This window comes from Chaetura pelagica, unplaced genomic scaffold, assembly GCF_000747805.2.
Source record: "Chaetura pelagica isolate M959 unplaced genomic scaffold, ChaPel_1.0 scaffold27, whole genome shotgun sequence".
Classification (NCBI taxonomy): domain Eukaryota; kingdom Metazoa; phylum Chordata; class Aves; order Apodiformes; family Apodidae; genus Chaetura; species Chaetura pelagica.
Genome location: NW_009954020.1, coordinates 2,040,992 through 2,057,240, shown reverse-complemented (window position 1 = coordinate 2,057,240; position 16,249 = coordinate 2,040,992). Strand labels below are relative to the sequence as shown.

Below are 16,249 nucleotides of genomic sequence, written 5' to 3'. Positions count from 1 at the left end.
ATTAAAGAACACTACCACTAATAGTATTCCTGGTGCAAATAATAGTCACAAAGGCAGAACTGGAAAAGTGCTCTCTTCGTCATCCTAATTGATGCAGCTCAATTATTTTAGTTCTGAGCTTCCCATATTGATGAGCTGGAGATTGTCCCAGGCCTAACACACTACTAAGGTGCCTGTGGCTGTGAATCAGAAGATGAAGACAGTATTTTAGCATAGTAATATTCTTTTTATATATAAACAATATTCCCAGAAATGCCGAGACAAAACCCCACTTTTGAGGCTCTTAACAAATATGCCCACGTGTTTATTTTTGAAGAAGTAAAATGGTCTTTGCCATCACTCAGAATGGAAGACAGTTAATGTTAAAATCACACTGTTACCATAACAAAGCAAATGGTGTTCTTGCCAAATCTACTGAAAATAATTCACCTTTGGACAAAAAGTAACTGGAAAATTTCAGTCAATAAAATAAGATTTTTGAAATATTGAAAATTATTTCAGAAACTATAATAGAACATAAAAGTATATGCAGGTTTAATGATAATAGTTTTTGTTGTTGTAATGTTGTTGAGGGCTCTTTCATAACGTTGTTGTGTAACTCCAAGTTAAAGGACTCAATGAGAACAGACACTTCACTCAGTCATCTTTTTCTCTCTCTATCTTCCTCTTTCTGTCTGATAGGAATAACAACATGTGCCACTGAACCATGCATGCAATTAAGCACTTAATGATAATCTTGCTTTTAGAGTTATTTTATCACTACCTGTACTTTGCTACCTAGAAAGGTGCCTCTTCATTTTACAGAGTAGGTGTTTCTTTATAACAAATGACATTGTATTTTTCATCCTACCTTTTTCTCTAAGATACAAAAATCCATGGCATTCACTTTCATGACTTTGGTCTTTTTTTTGTTGTGTTGTGTTTTTTTTGTTCTTGTTTAACAGGTATGTTAGGTCAAGAACGAAGCACGACATTGACATGAGAATAGGGATACATTCTGGATCGGTTCTGTGCGGAGTGCTGGGCCTGCGGAAGTGGCAGTTTGATGTCTGGTCATGGGACGTGGATATTGCAAATAAACTCGAGTCAGGTGGAATTCCTGGGTAAGGCAACGTGTATTTCCCATGGTCAGGAAACACTGCCAGTACAGCACACTGTTAACCTTGCCAAGAGATTAACTGTCTTACATTATTGCATCAGCTATGACCTTTTTTTATTTTTGCTGTTTTGTGGTTGACAATGATTTGTGAGGCTATAGTCAAAAAAGGTGGCAAAGGCATTGGAAAAGAAAAAAATGCCTTTTTTTTTTTTTTTTTTTGTCAGCTATGATTTCCTGAAGAAAGTCAGTGGTTCTACTCAGCTTATACAATACTTAGAGATAGCCCAAATTTCATAGTTTGGTGTTGACCATTCCTGAATTTTTCCAAGCTCCATTCTCTTGCCCTTTGCATTCAAATGTGGTTGTCAGGCACAACACTGTAATTTGTTCTATTTCATAATGCACAAAGTGTGGGAAGAATTATGTGTTCATAGGCTGTTACTTTAATAACAAGGCATAATGGACTGCAGGTTCTCTAAGAAGTCTTTTAAATGATTTGATGTTTTAGTAGAGGTTTTGAGACTTTTGTATCAGTCTGTCTATATGTGAAAATATATGGCTTTCCATTGAGCTGCCTAAGTTTTTTTTGACTGAGGTGGCTCATTCACCTGGAAGCTAGAAGAAGTTATTTCTCCTGATATGGCCTATATCTCATAGTAGTTTGAAAACTGAAAATCCTAAATTTGAAAGAAACAACAGTGGTTGTAGGAATCCTCTTCACTTGCAGTTCCACCTTCTGTTCTTGAAAGATGTAGCAAAAGATCCCCTACAACAATTCAATATTTTTAATCAGGAGACACAGAAGCAGTAGCAACAGACATCTTTCTATGGAAAAATCCTAAGTGATGCTGTCATCTTGAGTGAGAGAAGTCTTAAATCATCAAATCTGTGTTGTACTGCAGTCCCCATGCACACATCAGGATGTCCAAGCTGTCATGTTCCCAGGAAGTTAGAAAGAAATTTGCTTTATATTGGTTTTGCAAATGTGGGACCTTCTCCTGTTCCCCATAGTAGACCTTTATACTAATATTTATTCTTAGAATCAGCAGAAAATGAAACCTTGCATGCTCCGAAAGCAACTTCTATACTCTGCATATGTCACCAGTGTATAAAACTGCAGAAAAAAAATTAAAAAAATAAATAAATTCCTGGCTGTTTATCCCACCTGATAGCCTCAGATGACTAAGACAGGTCACATGCTGCTTTGTTAACATGAGCAAATCAATCATCTAAGTTTCACCATCTGCACCTGCAAAAAGTCTCTTTTATCACTGTGAATGCGTCCAAGTCATAGCTCTATTAATGAATAACCCAGAGAAGGCACCACCTCACCACTGCTAATAAAATGCCCAGGTAGGTTGCAGTCTATCAGAGAAGAGTGATTTCCACTCCTGTATATCAGCTTGCCAACAGAACAAAGCCTGTGTGTGACAGCAATTCACTCAGTTCTTCAAAACAGTGATTTACATCAGGCTCCCCCAGAGCACAGAGCAGATTTAGCAGAGCAGTTGAGTTCACTGCAGCTTCTCCTTAGTTCTCCTGCCTCCAGCATCCAAATTGTCCTGCTTGCCACAATAGCGAGATCACTCCTGATCCCAGAGCTGCACAGGTTTCGTCTGTTCTGGCAGAAAAGCTGTTCTCAAAGCATGAAACAAGAGCAAAGATGAACCAGAGCCCTTTCCTGAGCACACAGCAGAGGGAGGCAGCTCACCCACATGCCATGGGGAGGATCAGCCCACCCTGTGCAGGGGCAAGAGAGAAGGGGCTCAGCTCTTCCCTCGCATATGATGCAAAGATGGCCAGAGAGCTGAAGCACCTCTTCTATGAAGACAGGCTGAGGGAGTTATGGTTGTTCAGCCCAGAGAAGAGAATGCTTTGGAGAGACCTTTTAGCAGCCTTCCAGTGCCTAAAGGGGCTAAAGGAAAGCTGGGGAGGGACTGTTCACAAGGGCATGTGGTGATAGGATGGAGGGGTTGAATGTTTCAAACTGGAAGCAGATAGATTTAAAATAGATATGAAGTTCTTTACAGTGAGAGAGGTGAGACATTGGCACAGAGTGCCCAGAGAAACTATGGATGCTCCCTCTCTGGAAGTATTCGAGGCCAGGTTGGATGGGGCTCTACACAACGTGGTCTAGCAGGAGATGTTCCTGCCCAGAGCAACAGGGTTGGAACTAGATAATCTCAAAGTTCCATCCAACCCAAACTGTTCTGATTCTCTATCAGCCTGAGACCTCATAAGCACCTGAGCTATGGTGGTGCAGGAAAAGATTTCCCACTGGTGAAAGAGCATAAGCTGGCTGCCCAACTGTCTTGGAAGGAGGCACTCAGAAGCACTGAGAAAAAGCAGTAATTTCTGGTTTCCTGAGTGATAAGTGTCCACAACACCTGAGAAGGAAACCATGTAATCTCCCTCAGTGTTACTTCTGAGACATTCTTCTGCCAGAACACCATGTTCCAATAGTCTTAGCTGGTTTATCTTGGTATTTACCTATGGTATTGAATTGGCAGAAAACCTAGCTAATAATTAATTTTCCAGGTTGTCTCAATGACAGGTATGATTTAAAGCTTTGGGCCTGATATATTTTCTACAGCAAGACAGGTTTTACTTTTTTACTTCAATACTCATGTTTCTGGTTTATGGCATTTGTATGAAATTAGAAAGGTGTTTCTCAACTATATTTTTTAAAGTTTTTCAAGCAAACTGCACAAAAAGAAGCCAGAAAATATTTTTAAACTACCAACTTTTTACTAATTGATTAATTGATTAATATTTCATTCACTTAAGGGTATTACATCAATAGCCAACTCTATACTCTGGTTAAAGCTGTTATAATTTATATATTTATTTATTTTATTTCTTTTTTAATTAGCCCTTCACTTAAATACATTTAGCCTGTTTGGATTTCTAAGAGCTAGGAAGTGCATAGTCTTTCTCAGAAGTCATCTGGTTTTAAAGTCCAGGCCAAAAGCTCCTTATATTTAAGAAACATTTTTACTCCATTTTTATTGTCGGTTTAACTGACCTTTGACTATAAAAGAGTAACCTCTGTAGACATCATAACAGCATGACTTCAGAAAGTGAAAGTTGTACAAATCCTGTGTTGACTGTCAGAAGAAAGCTGAGACAGATTGAAAAATGGCTGAGATAGATACAATTTTTTGCTCTTTTAATTAGATACTGATGTTTAATACTCCACACAGACACAGTTGTGCCAAATTCTGATACTCCTGGGCATTTCACACCACATCAAGATAATCAGTGCTTTATTTGCAGGCAATGCATCCACATCATAAATGTACTTAGAGCCTTTTGCTCCATCAGTATTTTATGTAATTTAACTCTGTAGTGGCACCCTACAAATTCTGGAAATTGCCAAGGGGTGTGCTAGGACCATTTCTCTCAGTCAAGATGACCCAGTTTGTGGTGCCTGGGAAAAATGCTTCAGCATCTATCATCAAGAAATGATCAATTGTTTTAGCTGACTCTGAATTTTAGGAATCTATTGGAAAGTATGACTTTCAGAAAGTGCCATGCATCTGAAGTTTGAAAAATGATCAGATTTTAATGGAGTCACTACATATATTTTCTTGAGTTAGATAAATGTCTAATGAACATCTCCTCTTACTGCATATATAAAGTATAGCATGGCTAACCATGTGGGTGTATTTTAGAGGTATATGCAGTTTAACTCACCTTTAGGAACTTGAAGGTTTCTTAAAGATGGAAATAAGACTTCAATTAATTTTTATTTTTTATTTTTTATTTTTACTTGAACATCTTTCTGTCCATCTCAAGCAGTCATTATTATGGTTAGGAAAGTTCAAATACCAACACATCACTAGGTTTAGCTGAAAGGCATCCAAAACTCTATCTTGCTTCTGCAAAATTTGAGGGTTTTTTACATCATCTCTTAACTTCAAATATATTTTTGCAAAATTTTTTAACTCATTGCTTAGTCTTACCAGAAGTTATCAATTCACTTGCCTTTGTACAGTTTCCCTGTTTCCTTAAATCACTTCAGATGCAATCAGACCAGTAATTCTAACTGTCTAAGCTACCTCAGGTTACTGAAGGAAATTATAGAGCTTTACACAAACTGCTCTAATGCATACCATATATTTTCCTCTCGTTGTATTTACCTAAAGTGGTAATTTTCATTCACTCTGAGTAGTATTTTACTCAGGAAAGCTTCTCATTATAGTAATACTGTGATCAAAAGTATCAGGTGTGAATATCAAATTTTTACCTGTGAGAGGATTTCGTGCATACATGAGATCCTATTGATGTTAACCAATCTTGAGAGCATTTGTCCCTAAATAAATCCCATGTTTGTTGAATACATTATTTAATTTTCCTTATAGAAAGCATCATACACAATAGAAAACCTAGGTATTCATTGTGTTAAAAATTAGGCATAGCTCATAAAGTACTTATTACCTATGTGCACCAGAGCACAATCAGTATTTGCTTCTACTTATTTCACTTATGCAGGAGAATTCACATTTCCAAAGCCACTCTGGACTGCCTGAACGGGGATTATAATGTTGAAGAAGGGCATGGCAAAGAGCGCAATGAATTTTTGAGGAAACATAACATTGAGACTTATTTAATTAAACAACCTGAGGAGAGTCTGTTGACTTTGCCTGAAGATATTGTGAAAGAGGCTGTCAGCTCCTCCGACAGGAGAAACAGTGGAGCAACATTTACTGAAGGATCCTGGAGCCCTGAACTTCCATTTGATAACATAGTGGGAAAACAGAACGTAAGTCAAACTTCCTTTAATGTCATCAAGTACGAAAGCATGCTTGAATGCATTTCAATAATGGAAGCCTCAGAGGAGACAAAGTCATCTTTAACCTTTATTCTAACATGTACTGTAACAGCAGAGGATTAAACAAATCATTTCAGGGTAGAGATAAATCATGTATCCAAACTGGAGAAATGCCAGGAGACCAGAGGTTTGGGGTTTTTTTCCAAGTGAAATTCAATACTACACAGCTTAGTTTTCACTGAATCAGCCTATAAAGAAGTAAATTAAAAGTAAAGTTAGTGTTACAAAACTAGCTGTGACATTCTAGTCAGTGTATGTATCTCCTGGCATAGCTTCATGGTGCTGCCATCAAAGTAAAGGGATGAGTGAACAGACATTTTGCCAGAGGGAAATGATACAGAGTAGGTTATTGATACATAAAGGAAAGAAAAAGAGATGTACCTTAACAAAGGACCTTGTGAAAACATTTTGTCCATTCTTCACTTTTTTTTTTCTTTTTATTTTAATAAAAAAATCTTAAACAATAAGATTTTAAAACATAATGAAGGTTCACTAGGAGTGAGTTAGCCTCCAAGGTCATGCCTAGCTCAATAGAAATACGAGCTAATGACAACTGGTCCTGATCAGATCTTTTCCAAAAGTGTTCATGGCTAATTGCTAACACCCTGGGAAACTGCAGCTCCTGTGCAGTCCTAAAAACTACTTGTACATTCTGCTTGTTTAGAGGAATCAAAGATGGAGAGGTTAAAATGACTCAGACACCACCCTTTTCACTGTGTTTTAAAGACTGATGAGCCTTTATGAAACAGGTCAGCTGGAGTTTTCTTCCATTTTTCTGAGGGATCTGTAATTACATGATATATCCTTTCTTCTGCTGCACATCCTTAGTCTTACTTGTCTGCACTCTCTGTTGAACTCCAAAGAGTTGTTGTGTGGAGGTCTTGCTTTGTCCACCATGTTCTGCCTCTTACAAATCAGGAGAGATGAGCCTTCACAATCAATGAGCCCATGGTGGTGTCTTTGCCTCTTCAGACTGAACTGGAGCATGGCTTCATTTGCTGCTATATAAACCACCTGTTTTATATGTGTTCTGTACAGCTGTGCATCTGCATGTGCCTTTTAGTATTCTCTGTATTTAGTGGACCTGTCTCTATATTCTCGTTTCATTCTGAACAGAGGTACAGGTGCATGCTACCTTGGCTATCTTCTGATCTCTCTCTGTTTCTTCATCTTTCTTTTTAAGACATTCCAATTTCTATAGTCCAAAAAATCTGTGCAGAATAGGCTATAATTTTGTTGATCATTTTCTCAACTAAACCTGAGTACTAACAAAAAGGAGGAATGAAATAAAGGACAAGTGTTTTCACTTGATTATTGAACAAATCCTACTCAATAAAGCAGTAAATATCCCATTAAAATAATTGAAAAAGGCATAATTAAACTTCTGTTTTAAAGCAGATTTTTGTCATATGGCAACAATCAATTTTTAGAATAGTTTTTAATAACTTGGTTTTGTGCTGGAAACAACTATCATTATATATCACAAAGATGTGGTGGAGAAAAGATTATAAAAATCTGCTATTTCATGTGTGATTTAATTATTATATACTTTTCAATTTTGAATTTGAGACAAGAGGCATTACTGCTCAGAAATAAAGCATTTCAGCTCAGAATTCAGATGATGGATTTAAATTATACTAGGATGTACTATAGCAACGCACCTGCATTTGTGTATCTCCTGCCTGTCCCAGGTGTTGACCCCCACACAGCTCATCTCCTAAACATAAGGGTCTAGTTCTACCTGTGGTGCTCTATGGTCCCTCAGACATCCGTATGACAAGGGGCCTATAAAAGATCTGTCATTATCTGGGCTATCAGGTAGAAGCCAGGTAAGAGACTCTGATGTCTCAAACAGTACTAAACACCTATGCTGAAACATGCTGAGAAATAATTGATTGAGCTTTTTGACTGTGGCTGTCTCTTGTACCTTCAGATACCCTTGCACATGCCAGCTTGTCCTCACCACCAACCAGCAGGGCATGGGTTGCTGTAGGTCTTGTGCCATATCTCCTAGCTCCAGATTGTTGTCCAGGATACCCTTGGCCATCTCAGCTGACCATAGCTACAAATTGGGCAAATGAAAGTATGCCAAGTGTATATTGCCAGTAATAGAAGCATAGACACCAAGCACCTAGACACCTTAATTTAGGTGTCCTCCTCTTGAACCAAATCCTACCTGCATCCTGCCTCTTTAAATATGTGACCTTGTATTTCCCTTTTTCCCTTCAAGATCTGGTGTTTGCAGTATGTAAACAAAAAAATAACAAATAAAAAAAATTGAAGCCTTTCTAGAGTTTTCTAAATGCCAGTGAACAAAAACTTGCATCTTGTTGAGGTCAGGATGTTTGGGTTTGTTTCATGAAAACTTTGCAGGAAGGAAGTAAAATCTAAAACTATTTTTCTAAAAGCTCTATAAAGTATCTCTGAAGTTGGAGTTTTAATATTTGTTTGTTTCATTCATCCTACCTTAGTCTCAGATGCAAGTCTGGGTAGGATTTTTCCCAACAGAACCTTGAACATGTTCCTCTATGATGAATGGTTAATGTCAGCATGAGGAAAGTTCCAAAGCCCATTGTATCACAATAGTATTTTCCACATGACTGTTTAAAAAAATGTAGGAGAGGTATCAGGGAGACAAAATACTCTTTACATTGGCATAACAGACTTAGAGGGAGAAACAGAGAAAATGTGGCTAAAATATATTCTTGGGACGATAATTTGCCTTGTATTTTTCATTATTGTTATACTAATTACAGGGAAGTTTTCTGAAGTATGCATACAGGTGTGAGGGAAAGAAGACTCCATTAAACTCAAATATGAATTTCCTTACTATACTTTGAAAACAAACTCAAATTCAGAGTCTATTTTTGTACCAATATTACTGTCATAGTGTTGATATGTCATGTTCATCTACCATTAATTGTAACCACTTCATGCATTCAGCAAGAAGACTTTATATTCTTTATATTAATCAAATTTGTCAGCAAACATAATTTGAAGTAAAATGTAGTCCCTCATTAGGATTGAGACAATTCTTCTCATGTCAGCTAAATACAATGTTCAGCTAATTAGGGACCTCCTCCACCTTCACTTGCAGTGGAGATACAACAGTATTAACTAATTCTGAGGAATTAATACACACAGCAACCAATTAATCTCAGACTTTCAACAGTGACTTCAGACTCATTTGTGTGATTTCAGCTACCAAAAATTGATAATATTCTGCATAGCTCAGTTTAAAAGAGAAATAATATCTAAACTAGTGTCTTAGTGTGCAGTAATATAGTATTTAGCCAGTTGACTCAATGGATTCTTTTCCTGGGATTTGACTCTAACTTTAGAGTTTCCACTTTAAAACCAAGGCTGAGATATGGGTTTAGGTATACCTGAATTTTTAGTATGAGAAAAATATCCTTGATACTCTTTTTTTTTTTTTTCCTCCAAATATTCATGATACTGATTTTCTAGATGAAAGATGGAAAGATTGGAGTTGAAAGGTTTGCCAAACCTTCTTTATGGAAGCCCTTCTGCTAATAAAGGAAACAGGAAGATTGCTTTTCATTTAAATAGGCAGAAGATTTCAATACTGATATTCTTTTCCATGTATATTTTGGACTCCTATGTTAGTAATCAAAAGATGGAATATGAGATAAAAATATACTACCTCTGACTACAGAGTCTGTGGACTTAATTTTAGGATTGTAAAGTTGTCACTTGGGGTTTGACAGTAGGTACCTGAGAACCTTCCTGTGTTTCAATGTGCTCTCCAAGATTCATTAGAATGTAATTACTGACTGTATTTTGAATATAAACAAGGCAAACCTTCCCATATCATCCACTGTATGTTATCCCATGATCCAAAAGAATTGGCTTTCCAGAGAAATCTAGTGATAATCCATCCCAGACTTCTGTGTCCAGCAATACCTAGTAGGAGATACAGCAGAAGACCTCTCCAGCAAGAACCTATGGGATAACATTTCTCAAGTAGAAGTGTATTTCTTGTCCATAATAGTTCTGAAATGTCTTATGCTGTTATGTATGAAGGTTTATATTCATTAACATTTCTTAACCCTTGGGAATATCACAGGTAGTCGAGTTTATTTTCCCATTCAGGTGGCAAAGTGCTGCTTCACTATGGTTTGTGTCATGAAATGATACCATGAACCTGGACTGAATAATTATTTTTATGAAAGCAAACTCTTATTTCTTTCCTGAAGGTGAAGCACCCTTGGTATTATCTCTGCTGGCTTTCATTTGCAAAGCTGTGCAAAAGTCTTTTATTTTCTTTTGATTAGTCAATGAAGTACCAAAGGAATAATGCATTTGAAACAATGTTTAAAAATATGAATTACAGTTACATTAAATCATATAGCCTAACTGTAATGTGGACTGGATGACATATACCAGTAGTGAAGAAGAATATAATATTTGAAAACCCATCCTGAAGTAGTCAGAAATGGCATCTTCTTCACTCCTGCCTGACTGATCTGTTCCTTAACTACACACATCCAGTAACTTTAAGATCAACAAGAACATCATTACTCCTGTTTTCTGTAGCTTCTGTTCTTTGTTGTTAAAACACACCATTGAGTTAGCTACCCTGCTGTGATTTTGGTGTGTACTCCGCTCATGCATGCTCTAACAATTAATTAGCAGAATCTGGAAAGGAGATTATAGTCCTGTGTTGACTGCAGCAGCAAACCTTGTAACCTGTATAAAGGAGGACATGAAAGTCTCTTAATGTCCTGTATGTGTTTAGTGGAACAGACTTACTATTTTACACTTCTATAGATTTCATTGAATGAATTGCATGGAATGCTGTAATGGTTTGCAATGCAACATGATCTAAAACATTGCATTTTTAACCCAAGGGGACCAGCAGGTTTATTCTGTTTGCATGTGCTTTCCCCTAGACTCTGGCTGCCCTAACAAGAAATTCAATAAATCTGCTTCCAAACCATCTTGCACAAGCTTTGCATGTCCAGTCTGGGCCTGAGGAAATTAACAAGCGAATAGAGCACACCATCGACTTACGGAGTGGCGATAAATTGAGAAGAGAGCATATCAAGCCTTTTTCACTGATGTTTAAAGACTCCAGCCTGGAGCATAAGGTAGCTGGGTCTTGGTAGCTGCATTATTCACAACTCAAATTGTAATAAATGTCCACTGAAATAGAGAAGCTAGTAGGTTCTAGCTTGCCTTGTCTTATTTTTTGGTTTTGTTTTTCGTTTTGTTTCAGTTTTCAGAAGTTGGGACTGAGCTATAGATGATAATAGACAGTGTCATGATGGAGCTGTTATAATGCTGCAATGACTACATTTCATTGTTGGAAAATGCCTACACTGAGCAAATTCTGCTTCTGAAAACAACAGCCATTTGCTGGGTTTCCCTTGGTGTGGAGTAGAAGCAGTTTTCTGTCAGATGACAGGTTGCTTTGGCACAAGCAATGACTGAGCATATTAACAAACTGACACTTCTATTCAAAACATACATCTTTATTGATATAGATAAGTTTCTTTCACTTAGTCGTTGGATCCACCTGATGTCCTTTAGGCAGCAGCTCTGCTTATTTCAAGTCAAAACTAATTTATCAACTCTTTGTTTTAAACATGCTTTTTTAACAAACATCTGCTTCCAAGATGTCAATATTGTTCATGTGTTTGCTGCTTCTCAGTAGCCATGTCATCTCACTAATTTCTATTTCAGTCTACATCCAGATGGAAGCTCTAACTTAGAAAAGATAAGACAATGGAAGAACTTGCCTTGAAAGCAGATGGGGTGGGGTTGCACAGATCTTGAATGATTTCATTGACTTGGATGCTATTACAGTGCAGCAACAGCAGGTCTGCAAGACGATGTGTGTTTGACTGAAAATAGAAAAAAAATATGTGGAACTGGAAGCATGGAGGCCCACTTCTCCATCAGTGGAAAACCTTCAGTGGAAAACAGAATTTTTTCTTGACTTAGGTGACCTGTTCTCAGGTGATCTCAGTGGTTGGAGCTTAATGAAAACCACTGGAAAAGAAATATTCTACTTGAGGTATATCTAAACACTTACTTTGCAAGCAATCCTGTAGGAGGAAAAAGAAAAGTTCATTAAAAAAACAATAAATCCATTTCCCTATGAGGATATTTATGACACTGAGACACAAGGCAGAATCCCCAAAGCTGAATTAACCACTACTGCTGCAACAGAAGATATTTAGGTATTTCTTTCAGTTATTTGCAGTCATCATGCAAAGCTGACAGGGACCCACAGGAAGTGAAATCCAAGATTTCTGCTGTCCTGTGAATTACCATGCAAAGGCCCAACAGTCATGAGTAATCTTTAATCTTTTCAAGGCACAAGGTCAAAAGAGAAAGTGAAACAATTCTAGGTAAAATAGCATCTAACCTAGAAGGTAGTGGATGGTATATTCCATTTTTTTCTGTGTGTGCAGAAGACAGAAAAGCTTGGTCACAAACAACTTGCTGAGTAAGCAAACTACTCAATGGTTCACCTAAACTTGCAGTACTTTTTAATAAACACTAGACCTGAACATGGGCTGGAATAAAGGGACACTACCTAGATCCAAACCTTAAATTCAGAATATAAACTTTCTTGTCATGTTAGATTTCACAATTAGGAGCTACAAAGAAAATCTATTAGGAAAATGTAGAATTTCATTTAAAGGCAATTTAAGGAGGAGGAAAAAAAGAGCCATGTTCTAACCCATCAGATTACATAGGTCAGATTTAAAATATTTAATAAAGATTTTAATTGCATCTGAATGGCAAAAAGTCTATTTAAAAGTCCACATTTTTATCAGTTTTGGTACATATTCTTCTCAGTATGACATTTCCAATGGAAAACTGTGCTGTAATGTTTTAAAGGTAGTGTTTCATCCAATATTTATTTAGGTGTTAACCTCAACCAGAAAGCACAGGCAATAGAAACACAAAATCCTTTCAGTAGAGAGAATATTCTTCATGTCCTCAAAATTGGGCTGATTTTTAGCATTACACAGAGTAAAGCTTTTAAACATATCAACTCTTCTTTATTTGCTCTGGTTCATCCACCTCAAACAGCTGGATAGCTCCTGGCCAACAACCTCCTCACTTTTATTCAGGGAGCCAGGGTTTCATGGGTGTGCTCAGAAAAGCATGGGAAGTGCACCAGGATGCAAAGGATGATGTGTATTAAGATGAATCACACTGTCCTCTTCATTAAAGGCAGAGGTAATGCCTTGTGTGGGATAATGTGGGAAATGTCCCTCCCCTCCTGATTTGCCTGTGCAGTAATTACAGTTTTGTCCCCATAGACTTAGTGCTAACCTATAGTCTACAAGCAGTCATGAAAAAATAACGGAAACTGTTTTCTGCAGAAAGTCACTATTTTTCTTCCATTATCTTGTAGTACTATCACTTTTTCCCTTCTTCTGTCCATTTAGGAACCAAATCAAACTCAGATTTAAATTGGTGTCTCATAAAGGCATTTAATCAGCCTTTTCCGTCTGCTCTCCCCACCTTTAACCTTTCAGTCTGGAATTATTTTTTCTTCTAGCCATTAACATTTTGCAACTGCTTACATGACCTTCTACATCAGCATCTTGTGCTTCTCCCTGCAAGGTTGCTGAGCAAGTAGACCATAGATGTCTATAGGCCTCCCATCTCACACTGCTGCTGTCCCCTGCTGCCACTCACCTGTTGTTCAGCACAGTGGCAGCATCAGATCAGAGGTAGCTCTGAAGTGAAGTAACTCTTCTAAATGAAATCTTTTCCTTTGTAAAATCTGCCCTACATTTCTTCTATCTGTAAATAATTCTCACTCCAGGCTGTGCAGATATTCAGTGGGCAGAACACCCAGTACCCATCACTGAGATGCTGATCAAGAAGTGTTACATAAATCCTGTTCAATGAGAATTGTGTGTATGCTCTGTGCCTCCAACCACAGAGAAGTGAATAACTACATGAACAATAAACTATATTTCTGCCTCCTGCATTAGTAACATGACTACCACACTGTAGGATTATAATTCTTTTGGAGTGGTTTGAATGGACTTGAAATGTCACACTGGGCTTCAGTTTTAATGGTCTGGCAGACAGCACATACATGTTAACAATGAAAGTGCTCTTTTGATTCTTTTAAGGTTTCAAAATATAAATTAACAATATATTAATGTATATATATATATATGAATATATATTAATAAAATATATGTATGAAAAAGTAATTTCTGGAATCAGCATGCCCAAAATTACCGTGGGAACTAGCACTGCTCCTGGTTCACAATGGTTTATACAACTGGTGTATCCCAGCAGTTTAAGCCATTGGTACATTTTCCCACTCCTCTCTAATCTCATTGCTCTGTGTTCTTCTTGCTGATAGAATAAATATAGATTCTACAGCAAGAAGTAATAGTTGCATTAGCGAGTGGATTCTGTCCTTGAGGCAGAATGTATATTTCCATATGATTTGTGCAGGATCCCCACCTGCTATATTTCATAGGTACTTCACCCAGATGAACTAGTCTTTACTAACCGGTATTTTACTCATTAACACTTAATATCTCATTTAGAGACTAATTCAGTCTCAATTTTGCTAGAGGTTATTTTCACAAATAGTATGTAGGCAAATAGAGCAAAAGACTCATCACAGGAGAATATATCTATGGGAGCATGAAAATACACTTAAGGGTTTCAAAATATATAATAGATCATAAGGAAAATCTGATACTACTTTAGATTATTTCCAATAATTAAAAGGTATCATTATGATGCTCTAACTTACTAGCAGTGACTTGGAAATAACAGTGCCATGTACTTTCATAAGGGATAAAGCATAGTAACAAGGCAGAGAATTTTACATGATAGTAGAGTTTTTTGTTAAGGAAAGTTTACATTGTAAGGATTTGTATAAAGATATTCTAAGCCTTTCTGTGTATTTTTATGGGGATCAAAAATCAGATTTGGTTTAGAGGTGAAGTGGCTGCATATTTTCCATGAGGTGAGCACAATGAAAATATCAAAAGGGCTTTGAATTTTGAAGTAAAGGTTTTCTTAAGTCAAATATCAGACCTAAATATCTGAGTTCCTCTGTGTCAGAATTTCTGATGGGTAAGATAAATAGAAATTAAATAAGTAGGAAAAAGCCATTGCCTCTCCTGTATGCTATATCCATGCAGAAATGGGCCTCACCTCTTTCCTTCAACACAGAAACTCTCAGTGTCAAGAAGGTCTGCAAGAAACAAAGAGCAAAGTGTGGGCCTGTTCTACATTTTCTTTTCTGTAATTAGTCAACAGGTAGGCCTATCTTTACCCTTTGGTCTTCTAAGAATCAAAGAATCACAAAATTGTCAAAGTTGGAAGAAATCTCTAATATCTAACTGTTCAACAGTCAAATCTCCCTGACCACCCCTCCAAAAAAACCCAACAAAACCCACTAGGGCATGTTCTGGAATGCCTCACCTACATGGTTTTTAAATAACCCTAGGGATGATGACTCCACCACCTCCCTGGGCAGCCCATTCCAGCCCCTGACTACTCTTTCAGTAAAGAAATCCTTCCTAATTGATAGTCTAACACTCCCCTGCTGCAAGTTTAGGCCATTTCCTCTTGCCTTATTGTTATTTGCTTGGGAGAAGATATCCATACCCACCTCTCTACAAACCTCCTTTCAGGTAGTTGCAGAGAGCAATGAAGTGTCCCCTTGACCTCCTTTTCTCCAAAATAAACAATCCCAGTTCCCTCAGCCTCTCCTCACAAGACTTGTTCTCCAGCCCCTTCACCAGCTTTATTGCCCTTCTCTGAATTCTCTCCTGCACTTCAATATCTTTCTTGCAGTGAGGGGCCCAGAACTGAACACAATACTGAAGGTACAGCCTCACCAGTGCCAAGTACAGGGGCATGGTCACCTTCCTTCTCCTGCTGGCCACACAGGATTTCATCCATTTCTTCTCCTGCCTTGGACTTCCTGATACATCTTCTTCTGTCCCTCCTCTGTACTGTAGAAGTTCTCCAGTGGTGCAAACACCATTGACTTGAAGAAAAAAACCCCACAGTCTTCCTTTTCATCCATAAGATCCCATCTTGACTCACTGAGCAGCAGTGAGGATAACAAAAGCCTTCCTCTCCAGTGCACAAACACATCCTCTGTGTGATCATAAAAAGCCTGTTTTATTACCAGTACTCCCCTTTCAAGGAGCTCCAGGAAAAGAGAGGAGAGGCTGGAATAAGCAGCATTGCTTGGCAGAGGACACTTGGCCTTTCTTACACAAGGTCAGTCTGGGGTCGCTGGCTGGTCTAGCCGGTAGACAGCAGTGTTCTCTCAGTAGCTC

The 16,249-nt window shown here is 37.7% G+C and overlaps 1 protein-coding gene across 1 annotated transcript in view; it reads left to right on the top strand.

Moving 5' to 3' along the window:
• The window catches only part of ADCY8 (adenylate cyclase 8 (brain)), a 146,848-nt gene that overhangs the window by 87,636 nt on the left and 42,963 nt on the right, over nucleotides 1-16,249 (top strand). The window contains exons 7-9 of the mRNA XM_010002280.1: nucleotides 945-1,103; nucleotides 5,594-5,864; nucleotides 10,847-11,044. Coding sequence (XP_010000582.1) covers nucleotides 945-1,103; nucleotides 5,594-5,864; nucleotides 10,847-11,044 — 628 coding nt within the window. The remainder of the gene's footprint in view (nucleotides 1-944; nucleotides 1,104-5,593; nucleotides 5,865-10,846; nucleotides 11,045-16,249) is intronic.